The following is a 15,129-nucleotide window of genomic DNA, read 5'->3' as shown; positions in this document are numbered from 1 at the left end:
TTTTTTTTTTTTTTTTTTTTTTTTTTTATAGCACAATGATGATTGAAAATTTTACTACACAAATCAGATTACATTTACATCCAAACAATTAAAAAATCTCAATGGAAGCTCCAACAACATAATCTAATCCAAATCCAAAACAAATTTAAAATATATAATATTACAAGTGGCTCAAAAAATCAAAACCTAGAAACTAAGCCACCAATCATCCTCATCATCGCTGCCTCTCGCCTCCAAGTTGCTGTTGCAATATAGATCATCAGTGCCCTCACCATTTATCCATATTACCAACTTCTCTCTAGTGTTGTAGTAGAAACCAAATATCCTTCTCTCCAGAAAACCACCCACATTACTCTTCCTCCCATCAAAATCTCTCTACCTCCTGTATAGCCACCACATGCTTTCCAGAGTCTTACATCCTTTCACCACCACAAGCCAAACACCCAAAAAACCCACCAAATCTAAAACTACCATTTTTGAAACTCCAAAGCTACCACAATATACTATCATCCAACAGTTCCTCATCTCCAAGAAACTCAACCATAAGCTCCCGTGAGTCAAATCCAAAGATAAGAAACACCCCTCTTCTCCTCTAACAAGAAAGAGGACAAACAAAAGAGAAGATAGAAACACCTTTGCTTCAACTCTTCTTGGTGGCCAAAGACACCACCGATAATAAATTCTCCAAAAATTTATAGTGACAAAAGAAGAGGTAATATTGTTTGCCAGCTTCCTTTCTAGGTTTGTGCACCAAACATTTTTTTTTTTTGCCCTTTCCCTAGCCTGCATCCATGTAGCCAACAACCCCTTTATCTGTACATCCTTATACAGCAAATCCATGCCTAGGGACTTTTTGACATACTTTAGGATCTTGGTGACAGTATCCCGCTGACTATTATGACAATACCATCAGCATACACAATGAAATAGATATTTTTACTAATGTCTATAAGGGGCAGAGTAATAGATGTGCCCCATATCAGTTCTTGAGGAAGTCTTACAACAATTCATAAGACTTGGGACAAATCTTCAGTCTTGATTCCATCCACTGGTCTAGGATCCATTATGTGGTTTCCTAGTGGATCTTAGTGTTCAATAATTCAATGATTAATAACACATTGTAATGCCTTGAGCCTAGGTCATGACTTGAGCATAACCACTTGTCCATTAGGCCTAGCTTTTACATATACACTCATCAACTACCAACCATAGTCTTGCCGAGGTGTCAGTTCCTATGTTTTCAAGGAATGAAGATTAGCTATCCTATCTATTGTTTGTCTATCGTAGCTAGGATATTTCAAAACCTCCTTACTACACATGGGAACAAAAATATATTATATACGAGAAATAGACTTGTGACCTATTAGTTGGTGATTATAGCAAAACCAAAATTTGAAGAAGGTGATAGCACAACAATGAGTCAATGGGATGTTTCTTGTTTTCCTTAGCATTTGATGATTAGTGTTAGGGGAGTAGAGATACAATATAAGGGTTCAATATTGTGTTGAATGGTGTCTTTTGAAGAAGAGTGTGCTTAAATAACTATATTGTCTATAGTTATTATAAAGTGGTATTAGGAGCACTTAATGAAGATGTATTAGGAATATTTGTCAGGCATGAGTACTCCACAAGAACAATGTAAACTCAAAAAATTTAAAAATTTAAAAAATCAAACCACACAAACAAAAAAGTACTAAGATAATAACAAGCTAAATCCTTTTGAAGCCATGAGTACTCCACAAATACATATTTCAAGGATTACATCAACAATTTGTCCTAGTTTGGAGGTGACATCTTGAATGATTTGTGACATCCTTCTTAGCATGACTAAGAAAGTATTTTATAATGTTTCTAAAGCTGGTAGGGTTCACACTTTAAACTAAACAAATTTGGGGTCAAGTGTTTAAGTTTATTGAGGCTAGGATGTCCAAAGCAACAAAACAAAGAAGGTTGAATAGTAGCTACACGCAAGCAATGCAACATGAATTACAAATAGAATAGTAGTAACTACCTTTTGACATGTCACAAACACTAGTAATTACTTTTTGAGCTATCACCAAGTATGATAGAATCAAGAGTCCGAGGGTTTAATTTGAATAAAAACATAAAATTCATGAATACACAAAAATCATGAACTCTAGGCCTAAATATACAAAGAAAAACATTATAAAGAATTCTTATATTGAGTTGCTTGCCATGCAATTTTGTTACCAACGAGCATTATAACCACTTACTTCAAATTGGTCACTTCTTTGACGAAAGTGTAAAATTGAATAATATTATTAGTGTATAGTGATATTGCTTAGTTCTTCCTAACGGTTGAATAATTAGAAATCAGTCATATTCTTAATAGGAGTATGCTTAGCCATTGTACTTAGGAATATAAAATTCCTATACATGGTTCTAATAATAATAGAACCATATATTCTCTTTATTCTCCTTTTCTTTGGTTGCTTGCCTAATTGGCGAGTGGTGGCTATGTGCCACCTAGTTAGCCTTTCAATCCCTTAATTTCAACATAGTATTAGAGCCTCAAGAAATCCTAAATACATTTTTTCTAGTTTTGGTACCAATTGATTTCTCATTAGTTGGTATATCATTAAGCATTAGCTTCCTTTTTCAAGTGGTCCTTGACCTCACAAGCTACAATACAATCGCTATGGGCTTTCTCAATCGAAATAGTTGGGTTTCCAAAGCAATTGAAGACAAAAACAATAGTTGGAGGTAAGGAATGTACAATAGTCTTGAGTTATCAATGTACTTATTGTTGGAAAAAAATTTGGCCTATCAACCTAATAAAGAAACCAAAAAAAGGTTGCTTAGAAAAACTACATGGCTTATTTGCAAATGCGGTGTGCTCAATGAAGCAACAAGGTGGTGGCACATTGAGCAACAAGTTGTTTAGATAATAATCGTCATACCCTTACACAACAAAATTTAAGCCTAAAATTTGATGTTTAAAAACAAAACATAGGGGTAATTTTTATGAATTTGGTGTATACAAAAAATTGTCATTATAAATGTCTTGAGAAGTTAAAAGCTCGAGAATGAAGTGCTTCATGTACATTATACAATAATATTGTTTATAGCCCTCTCACTCAGTGCTAAAAAAGAAGTAGGGCAGAGACGATCAAGAGGTTAACTGATTCGAGCATTTCTGAGCCAAAGATATATGGGAACAAGCGATCTCTTACTCAAGCTGCAGAAGCAAAAAGATATTGGCATGGGAGCATTCCACCTTAAACAAAAAGCCTCCACGCCAGTAAGGGTTCACAAGGGTTTATTTAACTTAATTGTAATTAGAAAGAAAACATATACAAGCAAATAAAATATTCCTTATAATTCTAGCTCAATAATTTTAAAATAAATTCTCCATAATAGAATGCTAGTCCATTTTTTGTAGCCTTCTCAATTATCAAGCAGGGTATCACATTATTAACTATTCATATTAGTGTATCAGTATATTTTCATAGTATTCATCAATACAAGCTAAGTTACACAAGTATAGCTACACAATTAAAAATAAATAAATCATTTAGGATAGATTTAAATGCATATAAGGGCATAAACCAAATTTAAACAACGAAATACTCAATTTATGCAAAGAAAGAAAGATGTGTACAACAAAATATGTATAGACTAACAACTATCACAAAATAAACTATTAATTATCAATTTTCAACACAAGATTCAATATTTACATAATATTACATTTAAAAAAATCAAGTGAATGAACAAATTGTTGTTTATAAATATAATGTTTTTATATTAATTGGCTTTAATTTTTCTAATTAGGTGAGTGCTTTATAGATGCTATGATCTAGATAAGGAATGAAACTATGTCAACACATATATTACACATTTCCTAACTATTAGGTTTAACCTATGCTTGTAAGAACAAACTCGATCTAGTAAACATTTGACTCGCTACTTGTAAGTAAACTTATTTTGAATTCATAGTTTTAAACTAGTCATGACTTCACTAACAATTTTTTTGAAATTTTCAATCTAGCAATAAACAACAGTTATTCTTGGAGTGTTTACTATTGAGTTCCTTCGGAGGGTTTATTAAAAAGCACTGATATAGCTAAGTCTAATAGGATAAGGTAATAAAGGTGAAAACTAGTAGTGGCGGGGGATTTGGAGCCTCTACAATACGAACCTTGCTTTTTTTTTTCTTTTCTTTTCTTTTTGCCAAATTTGGATGGATATTGCTTAAGAAAGGTTGGGTGGGAAATACATGCAATTAGATTGTGCGATGCACAATCTTAAAGCCAAACAAGCTGTTCTTTATAAGTAACAAGGGCTGGTTGGTTAAGGTTGTGCTCTATATTAAGTATGGTAAAGATGAAGAAAGAATTCTAAACTAAGTTTTGGGTTGGAGATAAACTTCTACAGCAATATTTAGTTCAAGATGTGTTGTCAAAGGAAATGCATAGGAGTGTAAACCCACTAGTGAATTGCAAATGTTGGTTGGGATTGTGGAGAATTAAATGCCCTATGTTGATGTTGAAGATACATTTTTTGCCATGGTTTTATGTGAGGATACAATGGAGCAAGATGAGATTGTATGGGGCTAGAAAAGTCTAGGGATTTGTGAGATCAGGGGAGCTGATGACTCTAATGTTAACTAGTAAAGCATATAAAAAATAAGGGTGCAACAGTGAGCAAGTAAAGAGCGAAACTAATATGTGCTTATGCATGTTGTCTAAGAGTCATTGAGGATGTGGATCATGTTACATGCACAAGCCCGAAAGCTAGCTAAGATTAATGCACTTTATTGTCGACTTGTTTTGTGGTTATGCTTTTAAAATGTTGAGTTTGATACCTAAGTTACTTCCTACATTGCTAGAGTAGTCTAGGGGCGCTATGATAGGGGCTCGAGTCCTCAATTTTTTGTTACCATATAGCAGATGGAGATGAAAAAATGAAATGGTTCTTTGATACGCACCCAAAGAATGGGTGGTTTACTCATACAAAAAGGGGAATCAACACAAGAAGGGAAATCGAGAAGTGCGGACAACAAATCACGCAAATCAAACAACTTATGCACAAATCAAGGGAGAACCCTAAATCATGAAATCTAACAGAGATAAATCAGCTTCTCAATCCTTTCCTTTTACAATATTTATTTACTGCATTACATTATAAATTGTAACCTCCTCAAGAGAGGAGGGTATCCAATCATCAATTCTAAAGCTTCCGTATAGCTGTAGCAGTTGGGCAAGAGCATCATGCTCTTGATAGAGGGTGTCTTAATTACAACCTTGTTCTTCTTGCACATTCAATAAAGCATTTCCTCTTTCTTTCTCATTTCCAACTTCTTTACTCTAACATATTGATTTGATCTGTCGCAGAATGACAAACACATGAATGTATTCTTGTGTAGAGACGTTAGAGAAGAAACAAGATGAGATAGTATTGAATTAACAATGTTGAATGATAAGTTTGCAGCGATGGATGACGAGTTTGCAGCAATGGAAACCTCCATTGCTAAACTGTCTGATCTACTAACCCTTACTCTCGAAAGAAAATGGCAAGGCAACGCCAGTGCTTCATCTATGGCACCAAAGACAGAAAGCAATCCATTTTTTAGCAATTCTACTCCTCTCTTATACACTTGTTGGTACCGGACAACAACTCCCTCTTCACTGGTAAAATCAAGCTTCCTACCTTTTGATGGCATAAACCCAATAGGGTAGCTTGCGGGAGAAGAACAGTTCTTTACAATTCACTGCACTCTTGAAGAATTGAAAGTCCACACAACTTTTATCAATATGGAAGGTCCGACACTCCATTAACTCCGGTGACTACAGGCTGCAGCAGCAACAACATCTCATGCTCACTTGGAGACAATTCACAATAGACCTTTTGGAAAAATTTGGTGGAGAATTAACTGGCCCTCCTATCGAACAACTGGCCACTCTCCGATAAACTAGCACGGTGGATGAATGTGCGAATATCTTCACAGCTCGAGTTGCTAAAATTCCAGGTCTTGCTCCTCACATTCAGTTGGGACTTTTTCTTAATGGATAAAAGCCCTCAATTTGAGTGCTACTCTAACCAAATGATGTGATTAACTTGTGCATAACGATGAAGGTAGCCCGTGTTGTGGAGTTAGAGTTTCTCACTCTTACGATTGGATTGGATTGCCCACTTCTTGTTGCTTGATTTTCCCTTGCGTTGATTGGTATTGATAGCCCAAAAACCATGAAGTTTTGGGGGGGAATTCGTGACAATGATACCCTTGTTATGCTTGAAAGTGGGTGCAAATCAATTCTGTTTCTCATAGCTTGGTTACTCATCCAACAACGTCTAAAACCCACATCAAAATCCAGAGTTCGATTGAGAGATGGTATTCGCATTGAGTTTGATGGAAAGTATTCTCAATTGCCAATTATTCAGGTACAATGGCACTAGATTATTTCGTCTTTCCCTTTAACGAGGTGGATGTTATTCTGGGTATTGCATGGCTAGAAAAATTAGGAAACATGAATGCAAAGTGGGCAAAATTGACAATGGATTTCAAAGTTGATGATAAGTAGTTATTGCCTTCCTGAAGAGATGGTTATTACAGGAAATCACACTGCAAAGCTTGTTGGATTTTTGCCAACAAGGAATTTCCCAAGTTCTAATGTAGTGGGAAGGCCCCCCTTAAGATGACGCTACTTGGATGGATGTGTCCGATTTCCAAACTCAGTTTCCCCACGATTTCGGTATACATTTCCTCATGGTTCTTCTCTAAAAATTCAACACAAGAATCTATTCGTGTATGTTTTCCAAGAGTCATTAAGGATATCGATCAAGTTATACATGTGTGCCCAAAAGCTAGTAAGGATTAATGCACTCTATTGTCGACTAGTTTTGTGGTTATGTTTAAGATGTTGAGTTTGAAACCTAGTACCTTGCTATAGGAGTGTAGGGATCAAGAGTACTTAGTTACTTGCAAGAGTAGTGTAGGGGTAGTATGCCAAAGTGTTGGAGTACTTTGTTATATTTGGCACATATGGAGATGACAGAATAGAATAGTTCTTCATGATGAATATTGGGGTGTAGAGAAAGATAACTTGGAATAAGTAGGTAGTTTTGGAAATTTTGTTGAGAAAAATAAAGAAATAAAATTCAAAACTGAGTTTTGGGTTGGAGATAAACCTCTATGGCAATAGTTGGTTCAAAATGTATAGCCAAAAGAAAATGAATATGAGCGTAGCTCATTACTAAATTGAAAATGTTGGTTGGGGTTACGGAATATTGAGTGGCCAACTATCCATTGATGTTCAAGATAAAAAAAATTTCATGGATTTTATGAGGTTAAAATTGAACAAGATGAGATTACATAGGGCCTAGAAAAGTTTGAAAGCTTGCAAGATCATCATATGGGTTTGCATTTTTGGAAGACTTAAACAACTTGGAAAATCGTAATGGTGACTAGTAGAAAAATATAGAAAATAAGGGTTTGAGCATTATGAAACATGTGAAACAAGTAAAACTATTTGCAATGGAGTGCAAGAAAAGTGAGGATTTACGGTTATAAGTGATAGATGATTTTGCATGTTACCCAAGAGTCATTGAAGATGTTGATAAAAGCAAGTTAGGATTAACACACTTTATATTCAACTTGTTTTGATGCCTAGTTTACTTCAAACCTTGCTACAGTAGTGTAAGGGCAATAACATAGGTGTTGGAGTGCTAAGTTTGGTGGTACAATATGGATGCTAAATTGGTTAGGGTTGGGGAATATTGAGGTCAACTATGCACAAGATGTGTAACCAAAGGATATGCACAAGAGCGTAACCCATTATGGAATTGCAAACATAGGTTTGGGTTGGGGAACAATGATGCCAACTATTTGTCGATGTTGAAGACAAATTTTTTCATTGTTTTTAGTGATGATATATTAGAGCAAGATTATATTGTATGGGAATTGGAAAAGTCTAAAACTTTATTGTGAGATTAGCATATGGGTTTCAAGTTTGGAAAACTTGGGCAACTCTAATGGTAACCAGCAAAAAACATGGAAAATAAGGGGCTCCAATTTACACCAAAAAGGGGTTATTGGCAAGTCTTGGTAGCAAATGGTCACGCAATGGATTTTAGGTGCTTAATAGGTGGGGAAGTGCCTAGTTGCAATTCGAATAATGTGCTTGAGGAATGCAAGCATGACATGGAAAGGTCTTGGGAAATCAAGTTGAACACCATTGTTAGAGAGCAAAATATAGTACAAATAATCTTTTGCAATATCACCATTCTTGCATGCTATAGGGAATGCTAGGGGTGTAGGGGTTCTTAGCAACCCTCACAAGTACCTTCTCAAGATTCTAGCAATTAGTGTTTAATGATCCAATTTTACTTGGGATGTGATGAGTTGATCTATTCATCAGTAACAATAAATAAAACCTAGTATGGTGAGATTTTCTGTAAATTGAGCTATCAATGTCCTAAAAACTATAAATGTGCCACTAAGCATTGCCTTTATCGGCATACCAACAAGAGATTAACCATATAATAACTACTATTAAAACCTTCTTCATTCCTTTTTTTAGTTGGTCTCATTTAGAGAATATTAAGGGGAGTTGAAGAGTTGCTCTCATCTATTCATTTTGAATTTAAAATGAATGGTCGAGGTGCTTGGCTAATACTATTATAGCTAGTATAAATAGTTACTTGTACAATGTTCTTTTTTATCAGTAAATACACACATCTCACATTCTACATGGTATCAGAGCGGAGTGGGGAGAGTGACCCACTGGGCTTTGGTCGGAGCTAGGAGACGACGTCGTTGGTAAAGTTTTGCCGCCATTGGAGGTTACACATGCGGCCAAACCTGACAGTTCCGACACCATGCGATGGCGCCAGTTCTGGTTGGTACCAGCTGTCTCATCTTGAAGGAATCAATTGGTTAAGTTGTATTTCAAACCTATATAGGTTTCTTTTGTGTGGGTGGCTTTCTTTTGCTAGGTTAATATGTCATAAGACATGACAGATTTCAAAGAGTGTGTGATAATTGTGGAGAACCTGGTCATTTGCGCAACCAATGTCCTATGTTGTTTCCAAAAAGACATGTAGTTGTAATGACCAATGAGAAGTTGCCATGTTTAATCAATTAAAAATGTCTTCCTAGAAACCTTCAGCTGGTCATGAGCCTTTGCCATCTTTCTTAGCCATGTTTGTACAAACGACTGAAATGAACAACCTTATTGTCTTGTCTCTTTCTCGTCTCGACAATGAGTCATTGACACAAGAGCCAGTGACCATATGTGAGGTAATAAGTTTTTTCCACATATTCTCCCTTTAAATTTGGAACTACAGCTATCCTGGCTGACGATTCATCTACTTCAATCTTGGTTAAGAAAGTAGTAACAATGTCCCTTTCTTTTGTGTTGTACCTTCCAAAGTTCCCGTTCAATTTGCATTCACTAAGTCAAATTACCTGAACTCTTAATTGTTGTGTTCTATTCTTCCCTGATTATTGTTTGGTTTAGGATCTTTTGACGAAGAAGACTATTTGCAGAGGGAAGAAGACTAGTGGGATGTATGTGCTACTGTGCTAGAGCAATTTATCTCAAAATATTTTGAAGTTGCTCCGATTAGTTTGATGGGTAATACATTTCCTTTTCAGCTGCATTGATGATATGGTCATCCGTCTTTACCTACTTTGAAGAAATTGTGTCCAGGTTTTGTGTCTTTGTCTGCCTTACAATGTGAGTCTTGTGAACTTCCTAAACACCATCGTGTGTCATATCCTTCTAGAGTCAATAACAGGGTAGAGTCCTTATTTCAATTAGTTCATTCAGATGTATGGGATCAGTGTCATGTGAACGGCTGGGTTTAAGTACTTTGTATCTTTTGTAAATGGTTTCTCTAGACACACTTGGTTATATCTCATGAAGTTTAGAGGTGAGTTATTTAATATTTTTTGTAGTTTATGTGATATGGTCAAAACACAATTCAATAAAACAGTTCAGGTTTTGCATAGCGATAATGAGTCCGAGAATTTTTCTCATCTTTTCTCAAGTTAAGTGAATTGAAATGGAACGGTACTCCTCAACAGAATGGTGTAGTAGAATGGAAAAATCGCCATCTGATAGAGGTTGCTTGAGCTTTGTTGTTTCAGATGAAAGTACCCAAAGTGTTATGGGCAGATGTTGTTAATCATTTGTCTTTAAGAGTACTCCACGGCCAAGTTCCATATTGTTTTGTTCATCCGTCTAGCCCGACGTTCCCCTTGCCTCCAAAAGTGTTTGGAGGCACTTGTTTTATTTAGGATATCCGCTCTCAAAGAGGGAAACTTGATCCTAAGTCTCTAAAGTGCATTTTCTAGGTTTATCCAAGTACTCAGAAAGGGTACCGGTCTTATTCTCTTGATTTGGGGCGGTACTTAGATTTTGCTAATGTAACTTTCTTTGAGGATACAGTGTCTCGGATTGTAGTTTTTTTTTTTTTTAGTGGGGAAAAGGGACTCCGAGAGTCCCCCGAAACTAACGCCATCGACTTGTGGCAATACAATGCATATCACAGACCAACATCTCCTGCAGCTCCCCAGGTAGCAAGTTGTCCGAGGTTTGCTAGGAAGTCAGCGTAGCGATTCCCTTCCCGGAGCACATGGCTAATCGTGATGTCTTGGAATTGCCACATAAGTGACTTGCAGTCCGCGACCAAAGTGGAGTCAAAGTAATCGCCACCAGGGTCTTTATCTAGCACTTTAACCACGACCTCAGAGTCCGATTCAGCGACTAAGTGAGTAACCCCGCGGTTTCTGGCGATGATTAAGCCCTCACGCAAGCCCCATAGTTCCGCTCTAAAACTCGTTGTATTACCCAGGTTTGCCGTCTCTGATTCATTATCTCGGATTGTAGTTCTGTTTCATTGACGGATGATTTCCTTACGTACATTATTACTGTCCCTTCGTCCTTGGTTAAGTCTGAAGCTAAGCTCCATGTTACACAAGTGTATCACAGACGGCAAAGAAACGTTGATGCACAAGCAGTTCCACTGGTGAGTCCTGCCTTGTCGGAATCTTCATCAACAAATGTGAATCTCCCTATTGCCCTTTGAAGAGGTAAACATTGTTGTGTTCAGGTGCAACAAGGGTTGATATCTACTGTACATGTTCATAGAGGTGATCAGCCGGTTGACCTATTTACAAAGGAGCTGGATTGGTAGGAGTCGGTTTGTTTATATATGTAACAAGCTGGGCATGGTCAATATCTATGCTCCAGCTTAAGGGGAAGCGTTAGAGAATGTTGAGGGGAGTTGAGAGAGTTGCTCTCATCTACTCGATTTGAATTTAAAATGAGTAATTGAAGTGCTTTGCTAATACTATTCTAGCTTGTATAAATAACTACCTATACAATGTTCTTTTTCATCAGTAAATACACACAGTTCACGTTTTACCGTCTCACCTCTATGCAATTTGTTGTCTTTTCCAAATCCAAGAAAATAATAGCTATAAAATTGTTATTACAAGTCTCACTATTCTAAATATTATGTTAGTGTACCTATTGTCACGTGTGTGCCTATGTATGTGGGAACCAAGTTATTACAATGGAAAATTTTGTTAAGTTACAAAGTTGTGAACTAGTGAGTTATGGTTTACATGCTAAAGAGTAACGGTGTTGATCACCAAGCAATTTCTTTCCAAACTTTGAACCTCTTACTAAACCAAATTCTTCTATATTAATGATTAGTGATATTTTTAACTTTTACACGATGATTAACTTGAAGAAAGAAAGAGGAACAATGAAGCTTTTTATCGAGAATGCCCAAAGTTAGATAACTAAATCTAGACACAAGAAAAATGTTAGAAATTAAATGGGAAACTATTTTCCACTTCTGCAAATGTGGCTAATCTAGGAGAGGTGAACAAAGTTTTTGAACCATATATGTTGCAAAACATTTAACGTTAGTACATCATAGGGCCAATCTTAGAGCCACCACTACTACTTCAACAGCTCATAATGAAGAATCTCATGTTGTTATTGTTTCCTAATCTAATTCCTTTTAAACTATAAGGTTTTTTTTTTTTTTTTTTTTTTTTGGAGTAATAAGGGTATTTAATTATAATAATTATATTATACCAATATTTATTTAAGGTTTAATTTTAAAATATTTTTTAAAAATCAAATCCACTATCCAAAGAGTCCACCTACCCATTGTCCACTCCATGCGGGTGTAACATTTTGTCCATAAAGAGTGGGCAAAGAGAGAGAGTGATGATTGTTTACTAGAGAAAGCAAAACAATGCGATGACTAATTGACTACATCAAAGTCTTCTTATAGGTGAACAACATAGAAGAGATTATAGGTGAACAATATAGAATAACAAAGTCATGGGCATATAATGGAGCAAGAAACATACACACCTAAAGTGAAGTGATTGAAAGATGAAGTGATTTGTGAACTAGGAACGTCATCAATCACCAAACACTTCAATACCGTGGATTTTTTGTTTAAGTGTGGGTAACCATAGGTGAAGTAACTTTAGCCCTAAATTTCTCAAAAATAGTATTGATTTCATGTAAGTATGAAAACACACATAAAGGCACACTCTATGTGTTACTCATTTAAGTCCATTTGTATAGATTGTTGCTCTTTGTAAAATCAAGGTGAGAAGCCTTCGAGCATGATCATTGTGTTGCTTTAAGGTTTCGATAACTAATAAGATTGGCTTAAGGCACCGTGATCTATTAAATTAAATAGCTCAAACAACTATCCACTATTCAAGATGATAGCAATAACCATGTTGGTTTATCTCTTGTATTGTCATTACCTTTGGACCCAATTTTATCTGGCATCTAGTCCTAGTCGAATCTCTTCGCAAAAAAAGTGATTGGCTACATAGGATTACAATATCAAAATTGGTATTCTTTATACATCCAACAAATATTAACAAGGTCATTTGTGAATATCTCTTAATTTTGTCCTCGTTTCCTTTTTAAATTTTGATTTATGGTAAAAGTATCAATGGCCATAAAATATACAAGTAAATAAAGTTTTCACGACAAAAGGTGTCAAATCTATGAATAGTGTGTGAAACTCTAGGAGACCATGTTTGGTTCTAAGTGGGCTTTAATTACAAAAGTCAAAATTGTGCAAAGATTATGCATAAGCTCTTGATGGAAGTAGTCTATCAAATTATTCTATGATGAAGCTAAGCAAGTCTATCTAAACAATGGACTTGTTTTGTAATTCTCAAGAGTCGAGAGTAGTGAAGTTTCCTAAGTTTCAAGCTAGCGTAGAGTATAGAAGCTTTCTTCTTGACGAATCAATCATACCCGGCCCTATGTTATATTTTTATTCCTTACCATTAATTGATTAATTTTGGGTACTAGGGTTTTAGTATGTGACAAAGGGGATCGAGTTGAATAGAGAAATACATATTGTTATGTCATTTGATGTTTAGGTCTTTTTGCTTTCTTATTTTACCATTGTAGGGATGTTATTGGATATCTTTTGACTAGTGCAATAAATTGGATATATATAATTGAGGGATTTCTAACATGCAAATTGACTAAATTGGAAGCATTTGGTCTAAGTTATGAAAATCCTGGGTGAAGAAAAAATCAGGTATAATATAAATTAATAGAGGGGATAAAACATAAGAGCTAAATTGTGATTTTAGGTGTTCATAACCAACCAAAATGATATCCATATATAAGTTCATAAAGTCATCTAAGATTCCTATACATGATTTTAAGTATTCCTCTAATTTTATGTGAATTGAGCCACTGAGCTAGTGAGCTGTGGCATTGAATTGGCTATAATTAAAATTCATCTATAGCACCTGTTTGCATGCTCTTCTAGAGTTATCGCATGCAAGTGCAACCACAGAAATATCGCCGCCCCAGTATACCAATACCACCTTGGGTTCTGACAAACCCTTTACGCGAATAGTATGACGATAAACACTAAGAAATAGTGCAAGCACGAATGCATACGACAAAAAAAAAAAAAAAAAAAAAAGTTCTGCAGAATGATATGACACTCAGTCACTCAGCTCGATCAGTCAACATTATTGAGGCAGCGATGTAGATAAACACAAAATTCTACCTCGAAACCCGTAATAATAAACACAATAGGGGATAAAATTAAAGCAAGCAGAACGTGGAGAGGTGTGTACGGGAAAAGAAACCGACATACGGCAAAGCAAGGCAAGATCTGCGTAATGCAATAATAATAGCGATTTTGAATATAAAATCGATCTTAAGCAGGAGTATGAGAAACGGACCTGTTAGTGCTGGAGAAGTCGTAGAGCTTGCCGCTGCTGGAGAAGACGACGACGGCGACGTCAACGTCGCACAGCACGGAGAGCTCCTTCGCCTTCTTTATCAATCCGTTCCGGCGCTTCGAGAAGGTCACTTGCCGGCTACTCTTGTCTTCGATTCGCTTTATCGCTACCTTTCTCCGCCCCATTGGATCGAAAAAAGCCCTAGTGTTCCGATGAGTCCGAGCAGCTTAAGTGCATCGTTATCGCCATTAAACGGGATTCATAAAGTCACAAAACCACTGACTCTTCGCACTCCACCTCCCCCTATCCCCAGGGGTAATTTGCCGTCCAATCAGAAAGAGAAGGTAAAAATCTCTTAAAGCAAAGGCGGTAGGCGATAACTACTTCGCGTTTCTGTTGCCAAAACGCGGGCTGACACGTGGAATAAAACGGAACGGACAACGTGTTTGAAAATGTGTGTACGTAACGGAACACAGCTGGAATTGGCATATTTAGACTTTTCTTATTCTGGGCAGCTGGGCTTGAAGAGGAAAAATTCCTAAATGATTATTACGTCACCATCTCATTTATGCTTTCTACTTTTTCTTAAAAACTTTTTTACTGTATTGATTATCATTCATTTTCCTTTTTTACCCCGTCTATCTGTTCTTTCTTTTTTTTTTCATGAAGTAACTAGTATTTTTACCCGCGCGTTACACAGAATATATTTGTTATAATATTTTAAAAATATTTAGATCAATACACAATTATAAAAATTATAACAACGGCCAAGATATATATATATATTATACTAAAAGTATAAAAGTGTAATTTTTTATTTGAGTACTACTGACTCTATTACAGGGGGCTCGAACCCACTCTTATCTATGTGAGAGTGTAAACCGGGTGCCACTAGACCACAA

At 36.0% G+C, this 15,129-nt stretch overlaps 1 protein-coding gene across 1 annotated transcript in view; it reads right to left on the bottom strand.

The window, feature by feature from the left end:
• The window catches only part of LOC116019424 (agamous-like MADS-box protein AGL27), an 18,602-nt gene extending 4,036 nt beyond the window's left edge, over positions 1–14,566 (bottom strand). Inside the window, exon 1 of the mRNA XM_031259610.1 lies at positions 14,228–14,566. Coding sequence (XP_031115470.1) covers positions 14,228–14,412 — 185 coding nt within the window. The 5' untranslated portion in view covers positions 14,413–14,566. The remainder of the gene's footprint in view (positions 1–14,227) is intronic.
• Between the last annotated feature and the right edge of the window lie 563 nt (positions 14,567–15,129).

This window comes from Ipomoea triloba, chromosome 5, assembly GCF_003576645.1.
Source record: "Ipomoea triloba cultivar NCNSP0323 chromosome 5, ASM357664v1".
Lineage (NCBI taxonomy): Eukaryota > Viridiplantae > Streptophyta > Magnoliopsida > Solanales > Convolvulaceae > Ipomoea > Ipomoea triloba.
Note: the sequence above shows the minus strand (reverse complement) of the source record. Positions and strands in the feature narration are given on the sequence as shown.